The 20840-nt window shown below is 34.9% G+C and overlaps 4 protein-coding genes across 7 annotated transcripts; 3 read left to right on the forward strand and 1 right to left on the reverse strand.

Moving 5' to 3' along the window:
• Positions 1-1133: 1133 nt before the first annotated feature.
• Positions 1134-6505, reverse strand: LOC108823614 (vacuolar protein-sorting-associated protein 33 homolog). The gene is made up of 22 exons (XM_018596860.2): positions 6346-6505; positions 6223-6262; positions 6002-6082; positions 5724-5918; positions 5513-5623; positions 5353-5418; positions 5183-5290; positions 5041-5085; positions 4870-4926; positions 4481-4575; positions 4108-4159; positions 3973-4026; positions 3668-3730; positions 3444-3550; positions 3161-3283; positions 2989-3070; positions 2810-2880; positions 2188-2268; positions 1860-1917; positions 1699-1751; positions 1512-1605; positions 1134-1420 (listed from the first exon to the last, which is right to left on the reverse strand). The coding sequence occupies exons 1-22, from the start codon at positions 6396-6398 to the stop codon at positions 1331-1333; spliced, it is 1779 nt and encodes a 592-aa protein (XP_018452362.1). The 5' UTR covers positions 6399-6505; the 3' UTR covers positions 1134-1330.
• A 1481-nt stretch (positions 6506-7986) lies between these two features.
• On the forward strand, positions 7987-12862 carry LOC108828439 (cullin-4). The gene is made up of 17 exons (XM_056994581.1): positions 7987-8382; positions 8705-8820; positions 8909-9255; positions 9342-9522; positions 9624-9746; positions 9831-10118; positions 10573-10698; positions 10840-10941; positions 11033-11086; positions 11245-11351; positions 11429-11489; positions 11573-11704; positions 11809-11946; positions 12049-12129; positions 12232-12312; positions 12395-12475; positions 12636-12862. The coding sequence occupies exons 1-17, from the start codon at positions 8133-8135 to the stop codon at positions 12747-12749; spliced, it is 2382 nt and encodes a 793-aa protein (XP_056850561.1). The 5' UTR covers positions 7987-8132; the 3' UTR covers positions 12750-12862.
• An 802-nt stretch (positions 12863-13664) lies between these two features.
• LOC108824145 (50S ribosomal protein HLP, mitochondrial) lies at positions 13665-14893 on the forward strand. 4 transcript variants are annotated; one of them, XM_018597513.2, is made up of 4 exons: positions 13665-13789; positions 13903-13938; positions 14138-14226; positions 14346-14893. In XM_018597513.2, exons 2-4 carry the CDS (start codon positions 13905-13907, stop codon positions 14745-14747), a joined length of 525 nt encoding a protein of 174 aa, XP_018453015.1. In that variant the 5' UTR covers positions 13665-13789; positions 13903-13904; the 3' UTR covers positions 14748-14893. The 4 variants fall into 4 exon arrangements, with proteins under 4 accessions (XP_018453015.1, XP_018453016.1, XP_056851085.1 ...); XM_018597514.2 differs by having other exon boundaries at positions 14349-14893; XM_056995105.1 differs by having other exon boundaries at positions 13681-13793; positions 14349-14893.
• A 2785-nt stretch (positions 14894-17678) lies between these two features.
• Positions 17679-19943, forward strand: LOC108823740 (putative ALA-interacting subunit 2). Its single transcript, XM_018597016.2, has 8 exons — positions 17679-17973; positions 18096-18157; positions 18262-18336; positions 18424-18540; positions 18621-18691; positions 18778-19066; positions 19151-19440; positions 19515-19943. Exons 1-8 carry the CDS (start codon positions 17883-17885, stop codon positions 19558-19560), a joined length of 1041 nt encoding a protein of 346 aa, XP_018452518.2. The 5' UTR covers positions 17679-17882; the 3' UTR covers positions 19561-19943.
• The last annotated feature ends 897 nt before the right edge of the window (positions 19944-20840 follow it).

Below are 20840 nucleotides of genomic sequence, written 5' to 3' on the forward strand. Positions count from 1 at the left end.
TATGCACAGCAAAACAACTATCACCTAAAAACAACTATCATCTGTAATTTCTTTCTTCTTTTTACAAAAGTGGTGCATTGTTTAAACGCAACACCTTGATTATTTTGATGCATATAAACTAGATACAGAAATTTCAAATTGACAAAAGTCAGGAAATTTTTTGGTTAGGACTAGTATCTGCTTAAGCGTGAATCGGAACTTTATGTGTAAGTTTTTTAATAATAATAATCAACTAATGATATTAATTAACTGGACCATATGTTTACATTAATTTGGTATTGTAAATTTTTTTAATTAAATAAATTTTAATATAATCTTTTTAACACTTAAAATTCTTTAACTTTTTAATTATTCAAATTTCAATAATTATTAACTTCAAAATCATATCTGAATTAAGTTATTTATTTTTATTTGTTGTTCTTGTGTATTTGTATCGTTTATTTACAAGCTCTTATAACCTTGTTTGAGGAAGGAACTAGAAGAGGGAAAGAAAAGACGCTATTTTCAATATGTGCATATACCAAGGGAATAAATCAAGAACCATTAAGGGAGGTATCGTTGATCCTCTGACAAGGTTACTGAAAGATGTAGGTGGAGGAAGCTTTGGCTCTATCTTGGCAAAATACTTTCTACGAACCAAGAAGGGAAAGCAGCTATAGCTGAAGCAGATACTATTCCTGTTTTGGTTGAGATTATAAGGACAGGGTCACCGAGGAAAAGGGAGAACGCTGCAGCAATACTACTTTGGTATCTCCATATTGGGAAATATGGAGAGGTTGAATGTAGCGAGAGAGGTTGGGGAAAAAAAAAAATCTACTAACGGTCTCGGTCTGCAGTAGAATGGGACTGATAGAGCAAAGAGGAAAGCTGCGAGAGCTTGTTGGAGATCATTCAGCAACTTGAAGGTGTTGTGAAATCTACTAACGGTCTCGCTCTTCTGTTATCTTATTTGTTTCAGTATAGATTTTATAGGAAACGTTTGGATTTGACTCTGACTAAAGAAGCTTATGTAGTGTCTAACTCAGTTTTGTGTATACAATAAAACCTCTTTACTTAAAAGTATTTGTTAGTAGTTGTAAGATAATATTCTCTCTACTCGTTACTGCATTCTGACATCAATTGTAAAGTTGTAATGAAACAAATATATTATTGATTGATTAGTATGTAAAAGATCACACTCTCTCTCACCACAAAAGAAAACATATACTAGAACATTTAAATACCATTCACTCTGCAACCAAAGCGATCCAGAAGAAGACTCAGAAAGCCACAAAAAGACAATAAATAAACACACAATAGCACTCCAAAAAAGATAACGATCTCTTACTGATCAGCCTTGTTTGTCCATGAATGTTTCTATTAGTGCTGCGCCATTGACGATCTTTGTTGTAGCAATAATCAAATCATAAGCCATTCCTTCCTGAAAAAGAAGCAATTTGAAGGAGGAAGGCTTCAGCAAAAGAGTGTGTCTCCTTTAATCATAATAAACTCTTGGAAGTTTTGCATATTACCTTGGAGGCGAGAAACCGTAGGGCAGAGATTTCAGCAAATGTTACACCTCCAATGAAGACAACAAGAATAACTGAGCGTCTTCCATCAGCAACCCTGTAAACATGTTATAGCATTAATGTTCTATCCTTTTGTAGAAACTACTTTTGTGGTGTCGAACTAATTGTTAATTAATGATAATAAAGCTACCCGTTTGAAGCTCCATGCAATGAATCAACTGATGGACTACTTGGGAAGCCACTCTGCATAGAGATGAGATGGTACATCAATGTGATCACAAAATAGTCGAATAGAGAACATAACAAAACAATTCCATTTTTTTCTCTCTAGTTGGGTAAACGTGTACTGACTCTTTTAGTTTCCAGATGTGGTCCTGGCAACAGCTTCAAAATGTCTTCTATTGGACGCCTGTAAGGTAAATTGAGGACTCATTAATAACAAACACATCACTCTGTCAACATTCATAAATGAATTAACCAATGTTCCTTCAAGTTCTGATATTTGCTGAATTCTTCTGTGCATGTCACTTAATGCTTCTCAAGTCGAAACTGAACAGAATTCTAGACTTTTTCTCTTCATGGTTATATTAATATATACATATATAGAAAACCCAAAGTGTTACATACACAGGCTAGCTAGTCAAGATTTTGGTCTAAAAGAGTGCAAGAACATACTAACCATCCGGAATGTATAGCCTGTTGGACAAGACGAATGCTAAGAGGAGCATATCCAGAATAGACATAAGCGATATCAACAGGCCTGCAACAAGAACAGTGTTTCAAACAACTCAAATAAGCACTAATTTTATTTCTTACGATTAGAAAAGATTGGTACAAGGCCTAGCATATCAGGTGAATGAAGGTAACATATGACATGATATATCACAAATGCAACATGTGAGAAAGTGATGACGTCAAACCATAAATGCACAGAATACAATAGATAAACGAGGAGGAAACAGATTGCAAGTCGAGAAAGGGAGAGTCCTCATAGATGAACAAAATTTGCAAGTCAAGAGCGAGCTTTCAAGCCGTGCTTTAGAAACCAGAGATACATTTGAAAATAAAATATTCAGCCAGTGCTGTAATTAGATCATGCATTAGCTAGCGATAATGAGAGGTATCTTTGGATACTGTAGTTGGAAAAGGAGCTTTCAGGTTGGTATAATTTCATTCAAGATTGAGTTTGAATATTTTCTGGCCTAGACATCTGGACCCCACTTCATAAGCTTAACCCCATATACAAAAATCATGTCATCATGTATCCAGTTGGTGACAACATGACTATAAGGAATATTTACCTTGACGTATCTGTGTCTTCAACTATAAGTTTCAATGTACGTTTCACTGTCTGCCAGTTGCTTTTAAACTCCTGTAGAAATCAAACGAATGTACAACAAGCCCTTAGAATATCAGACACACTTAACCCCAATAAACAAGAAGATTGTTCATCCCACAAAGTAGCCAAGAATAACCAAACCTGTTTCTTCAACAATCCTGCTTTTTCCAAGTTGTTCAATGCGACCACATGCTCAAACCCATAGCTGTGGAGTAGTTCCGTTCTGGAAGTTGAGATACGAAGACAAAATATGATTAAAGAAACAGAAACTAAATTATTGTAATACAGAATGAATGATGGAATCTTAACTTGCCTTATATAATCAAATTGCTTTTTTGGTAATCCTGAGTTCGTAATAGAGAACAGGACCAATAGACGCAGGACTTTAGTGAGTGGCTCCTGTTTATGGATCAATTCTTCTATGTACTCAAAGCATCTGTTAACAAACTAGAGTTAGTAATAATAATAATCATATAACAGACTTCTCCATTATGCCACCAACGTAAGATGTTTTTCACATCACTTGTAATAAAAAGAATCATCAAAATATTTTTGGGTGGAAGTATTAAATGCAATTTTCTTAGGAAGAAACTTACATGTCATAACTTTCTGCCTCAACTAGTGTTTGTTCCATGTCAAGCTGCGAAAGAAATGACTGCTTGGACGTGAACGTTGTCAGGTGCTGAGCAAGATGTATGTGCCTCTGGGAAAGAAAAAAAATCAAAATAATACAAAATCAAGTTAGGATGAAACTTATCGTTTTCTGAACCATCTGCGAGATAAAACAAAAGGAACTTTAAGAAAACAAGGCAATACTTACTGTCATCTCTGGTAATGAGTTAAGCTTCTTGACAAAGTCCTTTAGCTCAGAAACTGTCTGGGTCTGTGCATTTTATTATCATACACCATCAAAATCTCGGTCCAACTAATAATCTAAGTATAAAATGTATGATAAGCTGATTGTTCCCAAGGAATAGCATGGTCTATATTAATTTGGTAACTATTTCTGTGCCAAAGAACACTCCTGATCGAGTCTAAGAGATCTGAGCACATATATGTATGTACCATAACTTCTACCGCGAAAACAAGACTACCTAAAGGGAAAGAGCGACAGAACAAACATACAGAATTAATTTCAGTATAGTCCTCCTTCATGGTTGTTGCCTTCTGCCGTAGAACCTGCAATCATACTGCGTCTGTATATGAGTAAAAAGAATCCCATGCCACGCAAAAATGAAAGCGAAAAGGACAAAGGTCAACCTGCACAACGACTTCAAAGTTGAGATCCCTTGTCTCCTTGAACAATTTATCACTGTAAATTTAAACATTCAAGCGATAAGTCAAACAGATTTTCGTTTTAAGGTCAGCATTACATACAAATTTAGGAAAGACATAGATAGACACACAACATGTAGCTTTGAATGTCCAATCTAGCCACCAGTTCAGGGAGCGCTTTTGTGGGCATAATCCATTAGTACACATGAATATCAACACAACAGTGTGCTTATCCAATTCAAGAAAATCACAATTTCTACTCCATGCATCAAAAATACTCACAAAAACCATATAGCAGCGCAGTAGAAATGGTCTCATACGGTTGAAGGCATTTGTACATATGACGCAAGAAACTAACCTTGAATTAAGGGGAACCTTCATCTTTTTCCCCTCCTGCTGAGAACCCATCACAGACGAGTCGACCTCGACAGCCCCATTACTGATATGCAAAAACTTTAAATAGGGGTTGGAGTCAGCTCACAGAAAACCCAATCGACCAGCTTAATTTAAATCCAAGTTGTATAGTTTTTGGTTTTCAATGCAACCAATGAAACCAAGTAAGATAATGAGAAAGCCCGTGAAAACTAATCTGGCTCACACTTTTGTAAGACTTTGTAATGAGAAGAGAAAGCGAAAACACTCAATATAGCTCAAAATACTAGTAAATAGTAAACCAGTTGCCCTGCCTAGAAAATACAAGTCAAGCTAATCTAGTCAAATATAGCAGTTCCAAATCTGCGGCATTACCTCGTTTAACAGTCCCTCATAAGTTAACTGGGTACACATTGGTGTAACCATGTCAACCTGAAACAAAAAGTATTTTAAGTCCATCAGAATTTACTCCCCAACATTCAACTTGTGAAGGATATCTTTGTGTTGAAGGATATCATATAACTGGGAAACGCATGATAATCGTACCTCTCTATCCAAGAGAATGAGTGTATCTACTTCAGGCCTTCCCACCTGGAATAGAACTTGCATCATTTAGAATAGATGGCAAAAGGAAACAGTATAAGATAGCGAAGTCATTGAATCTTATAGCACTGAAAACGTATTTTACATCATTGGTATTGACAGGTTCCTCCACTTGCATGCGATTAAGTATATCTGCAACACGAACTGATCCTTTTCCCTTTGCCCTCACTTTGGGTATAACTCCAAAAGAAAACTGTGATAGAAGTCAGGCATGAGAAAGCATTATGTGGATCAAGAATAAGGAAAGATTAAAACCTCGAGCTCATGTATTGCTTTTGCAACATGCCAAAGTGAGCTAACATCCCCATCCACAAGGCAATCCTGTCATTCATAAAACCAAGATAAATGTGAAGTTAAGGCTTCAAGGGAAAGGGTAGATGAAGCAACAAGTAGAGATGAGGAGAGTTGTACACACTTTTTCAGAGAGGTCAAGCTCAAATGAGATGACATCCTCATCTAGTGGAACCATATAGAGGGGAAACTCCTTAACGGTAACCAGGTTATGAACTTTCTCCTGCTCAAGAATCTGAAATATATATTCCAATAGAAAACCACCCTTCATTTAAGAGATAGTAAAAACAATAATAAAACTGAATCACAAAGAGTCAGAGAGAAGATGGCAATACCTTCTCACACGCAACAGACCTACGAGGAACAAAGAAAACGTAGTAGTCTCTCTGAATGGCTTTTGAAATATCGTTGTGAATATGAGAAGCTATGTGTCTCATAAAACTGAGTTGAGAGCGGACAAGATAAACCACTTTGGTGCATTCAGTCTGAACTGGTTCTTCAGAAAGATGTCGTAATTCCAAACCAAGTTCCTGTTAAGCAGAAAAAAAAAATCAGACACTTAAAAGTTCAATCCAGAGTAATCTATCTAACTTCCTCAAAGCTAAACATTTACCTTAAGTGTGGAGGTCTGGATGATCAATGAGACAGAACCACTGAGCTTTGGGTCAATAACCAGACACTTAGTCCCACGAATCTACAAAGAGAGAGGGCAAAACATTAGTTGTGTAATGAAAGTTGTTTTTTTTTCCTACCCAAAAAACAAAAGTGAAATCGATAATTATAAATAGGTTGAGGATAATCAAGTAGGACATTGCGAATGGTAACGAGACTTACGTCTTTGAGCAAGTTTACGAGCTCCCTCTGAGACTTCTCCCTGGATTAGAATAGAATTTGAGCAAACATATGAGAGAGGAAAGGAGAAGGAGAAAACGATCAAAAGATTGCAATCGACTAAACCTAATGGACTTGAGGTTGAGAGGAGCATTTTCCAAGTTAGGGATCTGAGCCATGGAAGACGATCAGAGATGATCCGAACCGATCTTTCTCCTCCGTTTTTCTTTCACCGCGACGTTAGTTAGTCACCACCGCAACAGAAACAGCGAATACGGTGCGGTGGGGAATACTATTAGTTAAGAATATCAAATGGGCCACATAAGTCTACCGATGGGCTTAACAATAACTAAATTCAAAAATCCAAAAAAAAAAACTAAATATTTTGATTTAGAATACATGGCCATGGGCTTGGTTGTTAAAGGAAAAAAAAGTACATGGACTTAAGTTTTTTTTTTTTTAAATAACTTGCATTAAGGAATTCTGCTACATAAATTGAAGGGAGTACAATGCTGATTTAGCTACAGAATCAGTAGAAGCATTTTCTAAAAGAGGAATAAAATTGAACGAGATAGAGTCGAAGGATCTAGCCAGAACATTGATATCATGGAGAATACCCTTTAAGACAGACATCCTGAATTTGAGAATTCAAGAGCAAAATGAGAGCTTTTGAATCAGATAACACCTTTAAGCATTTGACATGTGAAGAGACAGCTGCACCTACTGCAGCTTTAACCATCAAAACCTCTGCTACTAGAACCGAGGGAACAACGCGACAGTGAGAAAAAAACTTTCTTCGCACACTCCGATAGTATTACAAAGACACCAGCCCAAACCACAATTACCTGTCGATGGATTCCAAGCTGCATCCGAAAAGTAGACTATGTATAAGAGTTAGTACAAAGAAAAACACGACAGAGGATCAAATGTCTATTGTAATGATTTTTTCGTACAAACAAAAAATACATAAACAGACAAGGTATAGTTTTATATAGGGTTCTCAAGGATTAGATAACCGGACTATTCTACAGTCCAAAGTTTAAAAACAAAATATATATTTTGCGTTTTCTTAAAATTTATCCAATTATTTAAAAAACAATTTCACAATTTTGTTCAGTAGATTTCAAAATTCCAGCAACTCAATTAATTCTTTCTACAGTTTAATTACTTTTTTTTGCAACCCCACAATTAAGAAATATTACCAATCAAAGTCAATTATTATATAAGTTGTCCAAAAAAATAATTATTAAAATATATTTAAAGCAGATTATGCGCAACAAAACAACTATCACCTAAAAACAACTATATCATCTCTCTTTCTTTCTTCTTTTTACGAAAATGGTGCATTGTGTAAACACAATACCTTTATTATTTTGATGCATATAAATTAGATAAAGAAATTTCTTTTTTTTGTCAACAGATAAAGAAATTTCAACTTGAAAAAAGTCAAGAAATTTATTGATTTGTGTGTAATTTTTCTAATGATAATAATAATAATAACCAACTAATGATATTAATTAACTGGACCATATACTTACGTTTATAATTTATAAAAAATTTAAACCGGTACAATTAAATCCAAAACCAGCTCAGAAATTTTATTTTTATTATCTCATCTTTCAAGTTTATAAAAATAACTAAAAATGTAGAACCTTAATTTGTCACATATAATAGTTTTTAAATTAATAAATCTATTTTTACATCAGAATTAAAGAAAAGTATTTATATACACATTTTCTTTCGGCGAATTTCTCCCTAGGTCTGAGAAAGAGAGAGAGAGAGAGAGAGAGAGAGCAAAGTGTTTTTTTCTTTCTTTTTTCTTTTTTCTTTTTTAACTTAACAACAAGGCTTAAATTGGGACAAGCCATCGCCTTCGTCGTCCTCTTGATTCCACCTCCCCCTCTCTATATTTCATGTCTCTTCCAAACAAACGCTCTACTACTCGCCCCTCCTCCGCAGCAGCTGCCTCCACCGACGACTCTTCCCCACCCATGAAAAAATCCAAAAACGGACTCCACGCTCCTCCTTCCGATAAGGTCCCCTCCTCCTTCCCCATGGAGGAGGAAGAAGATCCAGCTCCCTCCTCCGCCACCGCTAATCTCTCTCGGAAGAAGGCTACACTCCCCCAGCCCACTAAGAAGCTCGTCATCAAGCTCAATAAAGGTGTTTTATCCCCCCCGCCCCCCTCGATTCCGATTGTTGAATCGTAATCTTAGGGATAGTGTGTTAAATCGATGCTCTCGATTGATTGGAAATGACTCGAGATTGATTGTTTTAGCTTAGGGCTTCTCGATTTTAGGGTTTTGTATTAGGCTGCGATTAAAAATTGTGTCCAGATTCACTGTGATTGTTGGTTTTTGAGTGGTTAGGGTTTTTGTCTAGCCAGATCCGGAATCTTGTTATGCCATAGTCTTCCTTCTCACTAAGCAAAATTATGAGGATTGAAAGTTTCTGATTTTGTTATATTATATATATGTGTGTGAAGCCAAACCAACACTACCAACAAACTTTGAAGATACTACCTGGGAGAATCTGCAGTCAGCCATCAGAGCTATTTTCCTCAAAAAGCCCTTTTCTTTCAGCCTCGAGAGGCTTTACCAGGTTTTTAACCCTAATTTTTTCTTCCATCTTTCTTCTTCTTGTATTTGGTGAAATTAATTGACTGTTTGATTGTTTTTTTTTATCTCAGGCTGTTGATGACCTTTGCCTGCATAAGCTGGAAGGGAAGCTTTACGAACGGATGCAGAAGGAGTGTGAAGACCACATCTCTGCCGCTTTGCACTCTTTGGTTGGCCAAGACACCCATCTCTCTGTTTTCTTGTCCCTCGTCGAGAAATGCTGGCAAGATTTCTGTGACCAGATGCTCATGATCCGTAGTATCGCCTTGACTCTCGATAGGAAGTATGTTATACTGAACCCCAACGTGCGTTCCTTGTGGGAGATGGGCCTCCAGCTTTTTCGCAAGCATCTTTCTCTCTCCCCTGATGTTGAGCAGAGGACTGTTACTGCTCTTTTAAGAATGATTGAAAACGAAAGGTAATCAATCTAGTGTAACAATTCCAGTCTTTCTTTCACTTTCATGTGAATCTACTCACCTTTCTTTCATTTTATTGGTCGTGCAGGTTGGCCGAAGCTGTTAATAGGACACTACTAAGCCATCTCTTAAAGATGTTTACTGCACTGGGAATATATACAGAAAGCTTTGAGAAACCTTTCCTTGAATGCACTTCTGAGTTTTATGCTGCGGAAGGAATGAAATACATGCAGCAGTATGACGTTCCCGAGTACCTCAAGCATGTCGAGGTGCCTTGCATTACTTCATATATTTTCCTCCTTATGATAAGCTGCCATACATGTTTTAGTTGATGTGGCCTCTCTAAGCTTTGTACTGGTGATTGGTGCAGGGAAGGTTGCATGAAGAGAATGAAAAATGCATACTGTACATAGATGCATCAACCAGGAAACCATTGATATCAACTGTTGAAAAGCAACTTCTCGAGCGTCACACACTTGCTATCCTTGATAAGGTTTAATTCCTGTCATCCTTGTGGTTGCATATATAGCAAATTTTTGTTTGCTTTACGTTTATTCTATCTCTGAACATACTCCAGGGTTTCACACCATTAATGGATGGACGTCGTACTGAGGACCTCCAGAGGATGTACACCCTGTTTTCTAGAGTCACTGCACTTGAATCTATGAGGCAGGCGTTAAGTTCCTACACTCGGAAAACTGGGCAGAAGATCGTTATGGATGAAGAGAAAGATAAGGATATGGTACAATCACTATTGGACTTCAAGGCTTCTCTTGACATAGTATGGGAAGATAGCTTTTGCAAGAATGAATCATTTGGCAACACCATTAAAGATTCATTTGAGCATTTGATAAATCTTCGCCAGGTACTGATATTTTTTTTTATTTATTATTGACTAATCTTTTGCTAACAATTTTACTTCCATATAAAAGCTACGTACTGATTGTTGTGGAAGTGTCAACCTCATAATCTACAATGTTGCAATATGTGGAATTTATAGCAATGTTTACGTACTGTATTTACTACTCAACAATGAGGCATTTTTACTGGGTATAAACATATTTTTGATATCGGGATTCTTTTTGGGCGTTACAGTAGTGTTGTTACTAGTATCACTTAGAATACAAAATAGTCTTGATAAATTTTGTTCTGTATCTGGTACTAGCTCAAGTATCTAGCAAAACAATATCAAGAATCATCTTGATAAAAAGTTCACATTAGCATTCTGCTTATTATTCACCATATTAAATCTATAGATGTTTCAAGTTTGCATGTTAGTACGTGACTCAAATAATAAATGCTCCTGGTCTGTTTTGCAGAATCGTCCAGCTGAACTTATTGCCAAATTTTTGGACGAGAAGCTCCGTGCTGGGAACAAGGGTACTTCTGAAGAAGAATTGGAGAGTACCCTTGAGAAAGTCTTGGTTTTGTTCAGATTTATCCAGGTTACCTACGATTCTTTACATCTAGTACTGTGTTTGTCTATGTTAAATAACTGCATTTAAGCTAGTGGATGGTCTGAAGACCAACTATCTGACCATCTGAATTAAGTTTTGCTGAAGTATTTCTATTTTTTCTGATCAAAGGGTAAGGATGTGTTCGAAGCATTCTATAAAAAGGATCTTGCAAAGAGACTCCTGTTGGGAAAAAGCGCTTCCATTGATGCTGAGAAATCAATGATCTCTAAGGTAACAAAAGGATCTTGCAAACTCACTCTGATTTTCTTTTTCTATTTCGGTAAGTTCTTAACCGCTGACCCAAACTTGGTGACACCTACAGCTCAAGACTGAGTGTGGTAGCCAGTTTACAAACAAGCTTGAAGGGATGTTCAAGGTTTCGTTTTCTTTCTCCTTCTCTCTTTTTGTAAATGGATGTTGGTCTTTAACGGTTGCTAAAGGAACACACAAAAGGATCCTATACATGTATCATCTCTGGAGTTTTATTCTTACAGTATATCCTAGTATTCATTTCTCTTTGAATATTTTCTCCAGGATATTGAATTGTCAAAGGAAATCAACGAGTCATTCAAACAGTCGTCCCAGGCCAGAACAAAATTGCCATCAGGAATTGAGATGAGTGTCCACGTTTTAACAACAGGGTATGAATTCAACCAGGATTATAGGGTATAGAACGAGATATTTATAAAATCGTGTTAACGTTCCACGGATGATGCAGGTACTGGCCAACATATCCACCTATGGATGTTAAACTTCCTCATGAATTAAATGTCTACCAGGTTTTACCAGAAGCACCAATATATATTTCCGCTATTGTTTTTCAATTTTTTTTCTTTTTCTAATATATATGTTTGCTTGGTAGGATATCTTCAAAGAGTTTTATTTGAGCAAGTACAGTGGGAGGAGGTTAATGTGGCAAAACTCATTAGGTCACTGTGTTTTGAAGGCTGATTTCTCCAAAGGTAAAAAGGAGCTTGCAGTTTCCCTGTTTCAGGTCAGTCCGATTTTCTCTTTTTTTCTTTTTTTTTTTCCTTGTCAAGCTTTTCCTGCCCTTCATTTCTGATTTTATTCTTTATGTGTTGTCTTTGATTGTCTCAGGCTGTTGTGTTGATGTTATTTAACGATGCAATGAAACTTAGCTTTGAGGACATTAAAGATTCCACTGGCATAGAGGACAAGGAACTGAGAAGGACTCTTCAGTCGCTTGCTTGTGGGAAAGTTCGTGTCCTGCAGAAGGTTAGACTTAAAATATGGACTCTGTTAACTAGCCTCTCTGCTCTGTGGGTTTGCATTTTTTTTCCCCAATATTGACGAGCCTTTGTGTAAATGTTCTTGCAGTATCCTAAAGGCAGAGATGTTCAAGACGGGGATGAATTTGATTTTAATGACACCTTTACAGCTCCCCTGTACCGCATTAAGGTATATTCTTTCTGGTTGCCTCATTTCATTTTTTTTTCTAGAATCTCGCGTTTCATATAATAAACCAAAATATATCATATTATTATTATTATCTGGGTGCAGGTGAATGCAATCCAGATGAAAGAGACAGTAGAAGAGAACACGAGTACAACCGAGAGAGTATTCCAGGACCGACAATACCAGGTTCGTTTCTGCTCCTGTTTTTCTGACAGCGAGAAAAGATTTGTGAAAGTGACTTCCCATCACCACTCCTTGTCTTTTACAGATTGATGCAGCCATTGTTCGAATCATGAAGACTAGAAAAGTATTGAGCCATACTCTTCTAATCACTGAGCTCTTCCAACAGGTAAACTTTCTTCCTCTCTTTCTTGATGATATCAAAAGCCTGAACTCGTCTAATCTTTTGACCATTTGTTGCTATAATGATGAGAGAGCTCTCTCACTCTTAGTACCATTGTATATGTAAGTAGCACACTAAGCAAACGTATGGATTTGTGATTTTGCAGCTGAAGTTCCCAATAAAACCGGCTGATCTGAAGAAGAGGATCGAGAGCCTGATCGATCGAGAATACTTGGAGAGGGACAAGACCAACCCTCAGATATATAATTATCTTGCTTAGTTATCTCTCTTTGTTGAACGTCTTTCAACATTTTATCTCTTTATCTGTATATTTTATTCACAAAAAAATGGCCGACATTTTCTTTTTCAATTTGAAAAACTAAGTTCCGATTATCTTTTCTTTTTGCCTGATTTTATTATATATTGCAGCCCAGCCCCAACTTGGGGGTATTTTCCTTCTTCGTTCTCTTGCTACTTTTGTGAGCGAATAACGCCTATGAGACTAGTTGTACTGAAATAATTGCGGAAAGCAATATAAGCTAAACACTGCAGCTCAAGAATTTAATTTGGAGTTTCGGACTTAAACACACCGCAAGCTTTTATCATCAAAGAACTTGTGGAAGTCTTTTTTAGTCTAGTGGTTTGATGAATGAATTTAAATTTCAGAAAATGTAAATTATAGAGAAGTATAATTACAAAAAGTCTTAAATATAATACATATAGTGTATCATCGAACATGGATTATATAAAATGATACTAGAAATATAAATTATGAAAATTATAGAGAAAAAGAATTACATGAAGTTTTCAGAATAATACATGGTGTATTATCGAACATTGATTTCATTTTCATAAACCGGAACTTTTTCAAAGATGGGTTATTTTAGACTATTACAACTTTAGATGAGTTCCGTTCATCCAAACTTTTGTTTTCCTCATCAGAAATACAATAATTAGCATATGTGTTTAATAAAAATAATTCGAATATGCATCCAGAAATCAGTAGAGCAAACTAACAGCACCAAAAGCTCCTTTGAAATATGGATTTATAATAACATTTCCCCCTCCTTTTTTTTTTTTGCTTGCTTAAAATAGCTATACACGACAAGAAGCCCAACATTACTTAATTTGGGCCGAAAGTAGAAACATACCGAAAAATCAAAACATTATGACGGTTATACCCTTGTCAAAACCTACTATTTACCATTTGTTGCCACCCTTAAACCTTTCCGTATACCATCCATCCTCCTCCGCCTCTCTCTAGTCACTACTGATCTGATTCTTCCTCCTCCGACAAATCTGTTTCTCCTTCAATAAATCGTAAGTTAGTATTTCCCCAGATCCATATTATGTCTCTCTCTCTCTTTTTCTCGATAACATTATTATGTTGTTTTACTTTACTATTGACTAAAAAAAGAAACTTGTGATTGTAGAAATGGCTGCAGCTTTGGCTTCCAGATTATCTCGTGGTAAGAGACTGTAGGACTTTTTTTTTAAAGTAATGAAATGAGATTAAATGTTTACTAACCCTGATGGGTTTTGGATCTTGTTGATTAACATCGAAGAAAGTCGTCAACTTTTTATTTGATTATGAGAGACAGATTCAAATGCTATATAGCATTTGGTTGTTTGTTGTTGTTGTTGTCTGATCTGGTTTATTCACTACAGGACGCTCATTGCTTGGAGGTCTTAAAAATGATTTCTCCGGTTCAATGATTACTTCCACTGGAATGATGAATGAGAGTATCCTCTCTCAGGTCATTTTCCTCTTTGTGTTCGTTTGGTCAAAAAAAAAAACCTTTTTTAGGAAAATAATAAATAGATCAAAATGGTTGTTTTGACGTCTGAAAGTTTTTTTTTTTTTTGGTGGAAACAGCAGCAACAGCGAAGGACATTCATTCAAATGGGAACGGTTCTGAAAGTGGTGGACAACTCAGGAGCCAAGAAAGTGATGTGTATCCAAGCGCTAAAGGGTAAAAAGGGAGCTAGGCTTGGGGACACGATAGTTGCTTCGGTGAAAGAAGCGATGCCAAACGGTAAAGTGAAGAAAGGAGCGGTTGTGTATGGTGTGGTTGTGCGAGCTGCGATGCAGAGAGGTCGTGTTGATGGGAGCGAAGTTAGGTTCGATGATAACGCGGTTGTTCTCGTTGATAATAAAGACAAGAAGACTAAAACCGATCGCCAGCCGATTGGTACTCGAGTGTTTGGTCCTGTTCCTCATGAGCTTCGTAAGAAGAAGCATCTCAAGATTCTTGCTTTGGCTCAACACATTGCTTGAGACAACAACCAACATCAAGCGCTAGAACCAGCTACTGTCTATCTTTTTTTTTATGTTCTCTTTGTAAACTCTCATCAATAGTTTCATGAACTATGCAACTCAGAAATAATTTTGCTCGGCTTTGATTAAGTTTTTTAATTATGTTACACCTTGCTTCTTAAGGCTAAATTTCCAAATTCACTCCTTTTTTGGTTAATTATCTCTTTTAAGATCTGTTCCAAAAGAAAAAAAAAAGTTATTCTTTTCAAGGTCCAACTTTTTTTCTTTCTAACATTTTGTAGGTCACCAAACAGTGTACTGAATTAAAATAGATTTTGAAATCTCATCAAAGTTATGTGCTAGTGAATTAATGATTGCAAAATATTTGTTAAAATCACACTTTATTCATTATGGAGGATGTATTTAATTCGATATTTGAGAAGATTTAAAACTGATTAATTTTCTTAACAAGGTTAATGATTTTGAGTGAATTAGACAGTTTGTATGATTTTATTTCAAACATTTTAAATTTCATCTAAAAACTTTAAGATTTAGATTTTTAATGTAAAAAGAACACTCCAACAGAACAACTATACTTTATGATAATTAGATTTTTAACGGGAAAATCGCATTTTAAACCCTAAGAATGTCACATTCTAGCACTTTAAACACTGAATTTTTTTCACTAGCACTTTAAACCTTGAAAATGTCGTTTTTCGCATAACAAACCTCCAACGAAGTTTACTTGTTCTTCAAGGCAAATAAGTGACCGGTACTGTTCATTTGATGATGAGGTGTCAGTTTTTTTTTAAATAATAAAATACAGAAAATCGAAAAAAATAAAAACAAATAGAAAAAAATCTAAAAATATAAAAATTAAAATTTCAAAACTAAAAATATAACAATTATTTTTTTAAAAAATATGTTAATTTTAGATAAAATAGTTTTTCTTATATATATTAGGTTGTGGTGTGAGTGAAACTTCTTAGATAAGAGACATACCTTTTAAAAATATAGAAAAGAAAAACATTATTATTATTATGTTATGTAAATTTTACATATTTGTTAAGAGATCTATTGGTATTATTTATAAAAAATAGAAAATTTAAGTTTGTTTAATAAGAAATTAATTTATTAGTGAAGTTTAAAATTAACATATTTAAAAGATTTTTTTTTATTTTCAGTTTGAAATTTTAAATTTAATTTTTGAAATTTTAATTTTTATGTTTTAGAAATTTTAGATTTTTTTTGAACTTCCAACTTTTTAGAATTTGCTTTTGGAATTTTTCAAATTTTTTCTGCATTTTATTATTTTTTATTATTTTTATTATAAAAAAATAAAAAACTGACACCTCATCACAAGATGAACAGTACCGGTCACCTATTTGATTTGGAGGTTTGTTATGCTAAAAATGTTACTTTCAAGGTTTAAAGTGCTAGTGAATAAACTTCAGTATTTAAAGTGCTAGAAAGTAACACTCTCAGGGTTTAAAATGCGATTTTCCCGATTTTTAACAAGTTTTGAAATGATTTTGCGTGAATAATAAAGTTGGTGTGATTTTATTTCAGACATTAGACATTTTCTTCTAAAACTTTTAAAATTTCAGTAAAAAAACTGCAAATAAAATATCTATATTTTTTTAACATCTGATTAATTATGTTTTTACAATGCTGAAAATATTATATAAATGATTTTACAACCGATAATTCTAACACTATATGAAAATATACATTTTATTACGTCACTCCAAATGCCCTACATCATTCTAAAAACTTTTTGTAACATTTTTTTTCCATAATCTGCATTTTCTATAATTTGAAAATCAGATCTTCTGAAGTAGAATCATTAATAAATTCTTATTCAAACCACTATACGAAAGAACTTCCACAAAACAACTATATTTTAAAGGATCTTTTGGAACTGTATTTGAATAACAAAATATATCACCTTAATGCAAAATCAATTCAAATCACAAATTGAATACATCCATACTTGCTGGTTTCTATATATAGTTAGACCATCTCCAACCCACCTCTATTTTTATCTCTATATTTTTCCCTAAAATAGAGAATCTCTATTATAGAGATGGATTTGCTTCAATATATGCCTCTATAATAGAGTTCCTCTACTTATAGAGGAAAATATAGAGATTTGCTATTTTCACCTTTAAATATAGAGTTAAAAAGTAACATTCCTCTATAAATTCTTCTAAAATAGAAGATCTCTATTATAGAAGCATACGTTGGAGCAAATCCACCTCTATAATAGAGATTCTCTATTTTAGAGGAAAATATAGAGACATACATTAGAGATGCTCTTAGACCATTTTCAATGTAGTTCTCTATTTTTATCTCTAAAATAGAGGAACTCTAAAATAGAGATGAGTTTGTCTTCGATGTATTCCTCTATATTTGCCTCTATAAAGAAATATTCTCAAAAGATTCTATTTTAAGTTTACAAAAAATACTTTTTATTTATAAAAATTGATAACTAACCCTATTTACTTTTAATTTTTAAAATATTTTCATAAAATTATGAATTTGTTTAAACTAAATTTGTATTCAAAAACTATAATGTAAACAAAAAATATAATTTTATTTTTATAAACATTTTATTTCTCTATAAAATAATTATTTTGGTTATAAATATAAAAGTTTGAAAATTAAAGGATTATTTTAAAAATAAAATAGCATTCCTCTATTATAGAGGTGGAAATAGAGATGGATTGAGCACTTTTTCCTCTATTATAGCATATAGAGGTGAAAATAGGTAAGTCTTGGAGATGCTCTTAGTAACCAAAAAATTCAGTGATTAGATTATATACTTGATTTAGTGGATTCAAATAAAGAAAACACAATAATGTTAGAAATTAAAACATATACATATACATAGAAGATTAATTATGCAATAATTTTTTTTTTGTGCAACCTATGCAATAAATTTATATGTTAGTCTACAAAAAAAAAGACGCGAAAAAAATAAAAAAGTGGAGATCAGGTGAATGAATCTACTCTCTCTACGCGTATTGAACGCCGACGCGGATTCTCTATCGACCTTTCGATCCACCGTACTGAGCCGCCGCCGCCGATTTGTAATTTCAAATCGCGGAGGGAGTATAATTGATATGTATTAGTTGAAGTGGAGAGAAGATAAAAATGATGGAAGTGGATGGATCCAACACTTCCATGAATCGTGCTCCTCCTCCTCCTCCTCAATCGTCCTCCTTACGTTCCAGCCGATCCAAAGGTGATTCATTGATTGATTGATTAAGGGCGATAAATCTCCGATCGTTGCATTTTTGTTAGATTCATTTCATCAGTTTGACTGAACATTAATTAATTAAATCATTGTGTGTGTTTTTGTGGCAGTATTGTATCAGTTTAAGCAGCAGAAACTACCAGCTTGTAAGCCAGTCTTAACTCCAACCTCGGTTAGTAATTCATCTACTCCTTGTGGTGACCTGTTCTGATTCTTTCTTTGATCAACAAAAAATTAAGTCTAAAAGCTCTAAAATGCTTATGTCTGTCATTGCAGGTTATAACAGTGTTTATGTTGATGGGTTTTGTTTTCATTCCCATTGGCTTTGTTACTCTCCGTGCTTCTCGTGATGTATGTCTTTAATATGATCTCTCTTTTTTTTTAGCTTGTAATTTCTGGAGCAAAACCTTTTTAAAAAGTCTCTTCAATGGCTGGCAGGCTATTGAAATTGTTGACCGGTATGATGTTGAGTGTATTCCTGAAGAATATAGAACCAACAAACTCTCTTACATTACAGATTCATCCATCTCTAAGAACTGTACTCGTTACTTAAAGGTAACTACATTTCTCCTTCCCATTGATTCCCCCAATCAAAGGGTATCTTCTTCATTGTTACAATCTTTTGACTTTTGTAGGTACAAAAGCATATGAAAGCTCCCATTTTTATCTACTACCAGCTTGATAACTACTATCAGAACCACCGCCGGTAAACTAACAAGATCCCTACCCTTATGTTGTTCTCAGTTTAAACTGATGATGACAAAGTCAAAAAATCATTTGCTTTATTTCCAGGTATGTAAAGAGTAGAAGTGATCAACAACTGTTACACGGACGTGAGTATAGCCACACGAGTGCTTGTGAACCCGAGGAGTCATCTAATGATGGTCTCCCCATTGTCCCCTGCGGGTTAATCGCTTGGAGTATGTTCAATGATACGTTTACCTTTGCTCAGCTGAAGGTGAGCAGGAACAACATTGCCTGGAAGAGTGACCGTGAGCACAAGTTTGGAAAGGATGTTTATCCTTTCAATTTCCAGAACGGTTCTTTGGTTGGTGGAGCTAAGTTGGATCCTAAAGTTCCTGTATGCATTCTTAACCCACTTCAGTTTTATTACCATCAATCATATTTTTTTTGAGCTTAAGAGATTTTGTTTTTTACTTTGCAGCTAAGTGACCAAGAGGACTTTATTGTGTGGATGCGAGCAGCTGCTCTACTAAGCTTCAGGAAACTATACGGAAGAATCGAAGAGGACTTGGAACCAGGGAGCGTTGTTGTGGTGAATTTGTTCAACAACTACAACACTTATAGCTTTAGTGGGCAGAAGAAGCTTATTCTCTCCACGTCGAGTTGGTTAGGAGGAAGAAACGACTTCCTCGGCATCACATATATCGTCGTTGGTGCCTCTTCCATAGTCATATCCATCATCTTCATATTGCTCCATTTAAAAAATCCGAGGTAAAAAATATACAATCTCTTTGTAGACCACTCTTATTTTTTTTTTAAATTAAAAATGTGTCATTTTTAATCAGGCCTTATGGAGACAATTCTTGGAACAAGAAAAGCCTTTCGAGTTAAGAAACTGTTGTTACCATTCTTTCTCTAACATATTCCGATTCCAGGTTCATATATACATTACTCAAGAGCCTGTATATGTGATCATATAGATATAGTGAGAGTATAGAACCATTCTATGAAGCCTGTAGTTGTAGAAAAAAACTGATAAAGGTTCCTCGGTTTTCTCTATTACAATTCGGTTTTTGGGTTCTAAAGATAAAGTGTTTGACCCCTTTTGAAGTCGTAAACCTCTATATGTGATGGGTTTATTTGGGTACAATCTGTTTTTAGAGTGTCTAAAGTTAGCATATCTAACAGAAAATATGTTAGAGAATGCATCATTGGCGATCTGCAAACCACACACTTTCGATCTTTGGTATCCCTAAAAACATTTTCTCATTTTCCATATTTGTCACCTCTACTCTCTCTATTTAAACCTCTCACCATTCGTCTCTTCCACTTCATATGCACCTCTATGTTCTCCCATTGAAAGATCTTTCAGTCATTTAGTCAAAATCACCTTTCAATCTTCCTTTTGCCCTCCTTTTCTACTGCATAAGAAATGGCTAAGGGAATGAGGTTTGTTCAAACATGGGGAGAGGTATCACCAAGGCTTATCGTATCTAACAAGAAACAACAACAGCAGTTCTCAAATTTGCCAAAGCTTGAGACGATTGCTGAAGAAGGATGTTGCGTTTATAGTTTTGGTGTTAGGGCGCCCAAGCGGGTTGTCATCTTTCTTCCTCTTGCACTCTCAATGATCTTGTACATGGTGTTGCACAAGAGTATCAAGGATTCTTGATTTTTCTTTTTTTTTTAATAGTTACGGGACTTTTTTTCTTTAATGTGAATGTGATGGTGAGAAGAATTCTCAGATGCAGCGCCGGGCTTGATGCCAAACAGGTCGAACTTGTCTTATGGGCCAACATTAACCGAAGCTACTCTGTAGTTCTGGTGGTAAATACTAGAACATTCGAGTGTTCGAAACACCTGGGTCCATTTTTTAAATATTTTTCGTTTTATTTATATTATGGGCCAACTTTTTAATTTGCTTCTGGGCTGGAAGTTGTGAGGCTCAGTTCTGTTAAGTGACCACTGAACCATTCCAATATCGAAAGCATAAAAGTATTAAGTTAAGAATAACGAAACAGAAAAAAATAAAGTGTAAAAGAATATGGCAAATCTTATAACTAGTTTAAGAGAGATATTGAAACATTAGAAAAAGAAACATATCAACTTGTCAAACTTTGTTTCAAGAGAAGATCTTGAAATTACGGTCAACATTTATATTTATTGAAAGA

This window comes from Raphanus sativus, chromosome 9 (assembly GCF_000801105.2).
Source record: "Raphanus sativus cultivar WK10039 chromosome 9, ASM80110v3, whole genome shotgun sequence".
Taxonomy (NCBI): Eukaryota; Viridiplantae; Streptophyta; class Magnoliopsida; order Brassicales; family Brassicaceae; genus Raphanus; species Raphanus sativus.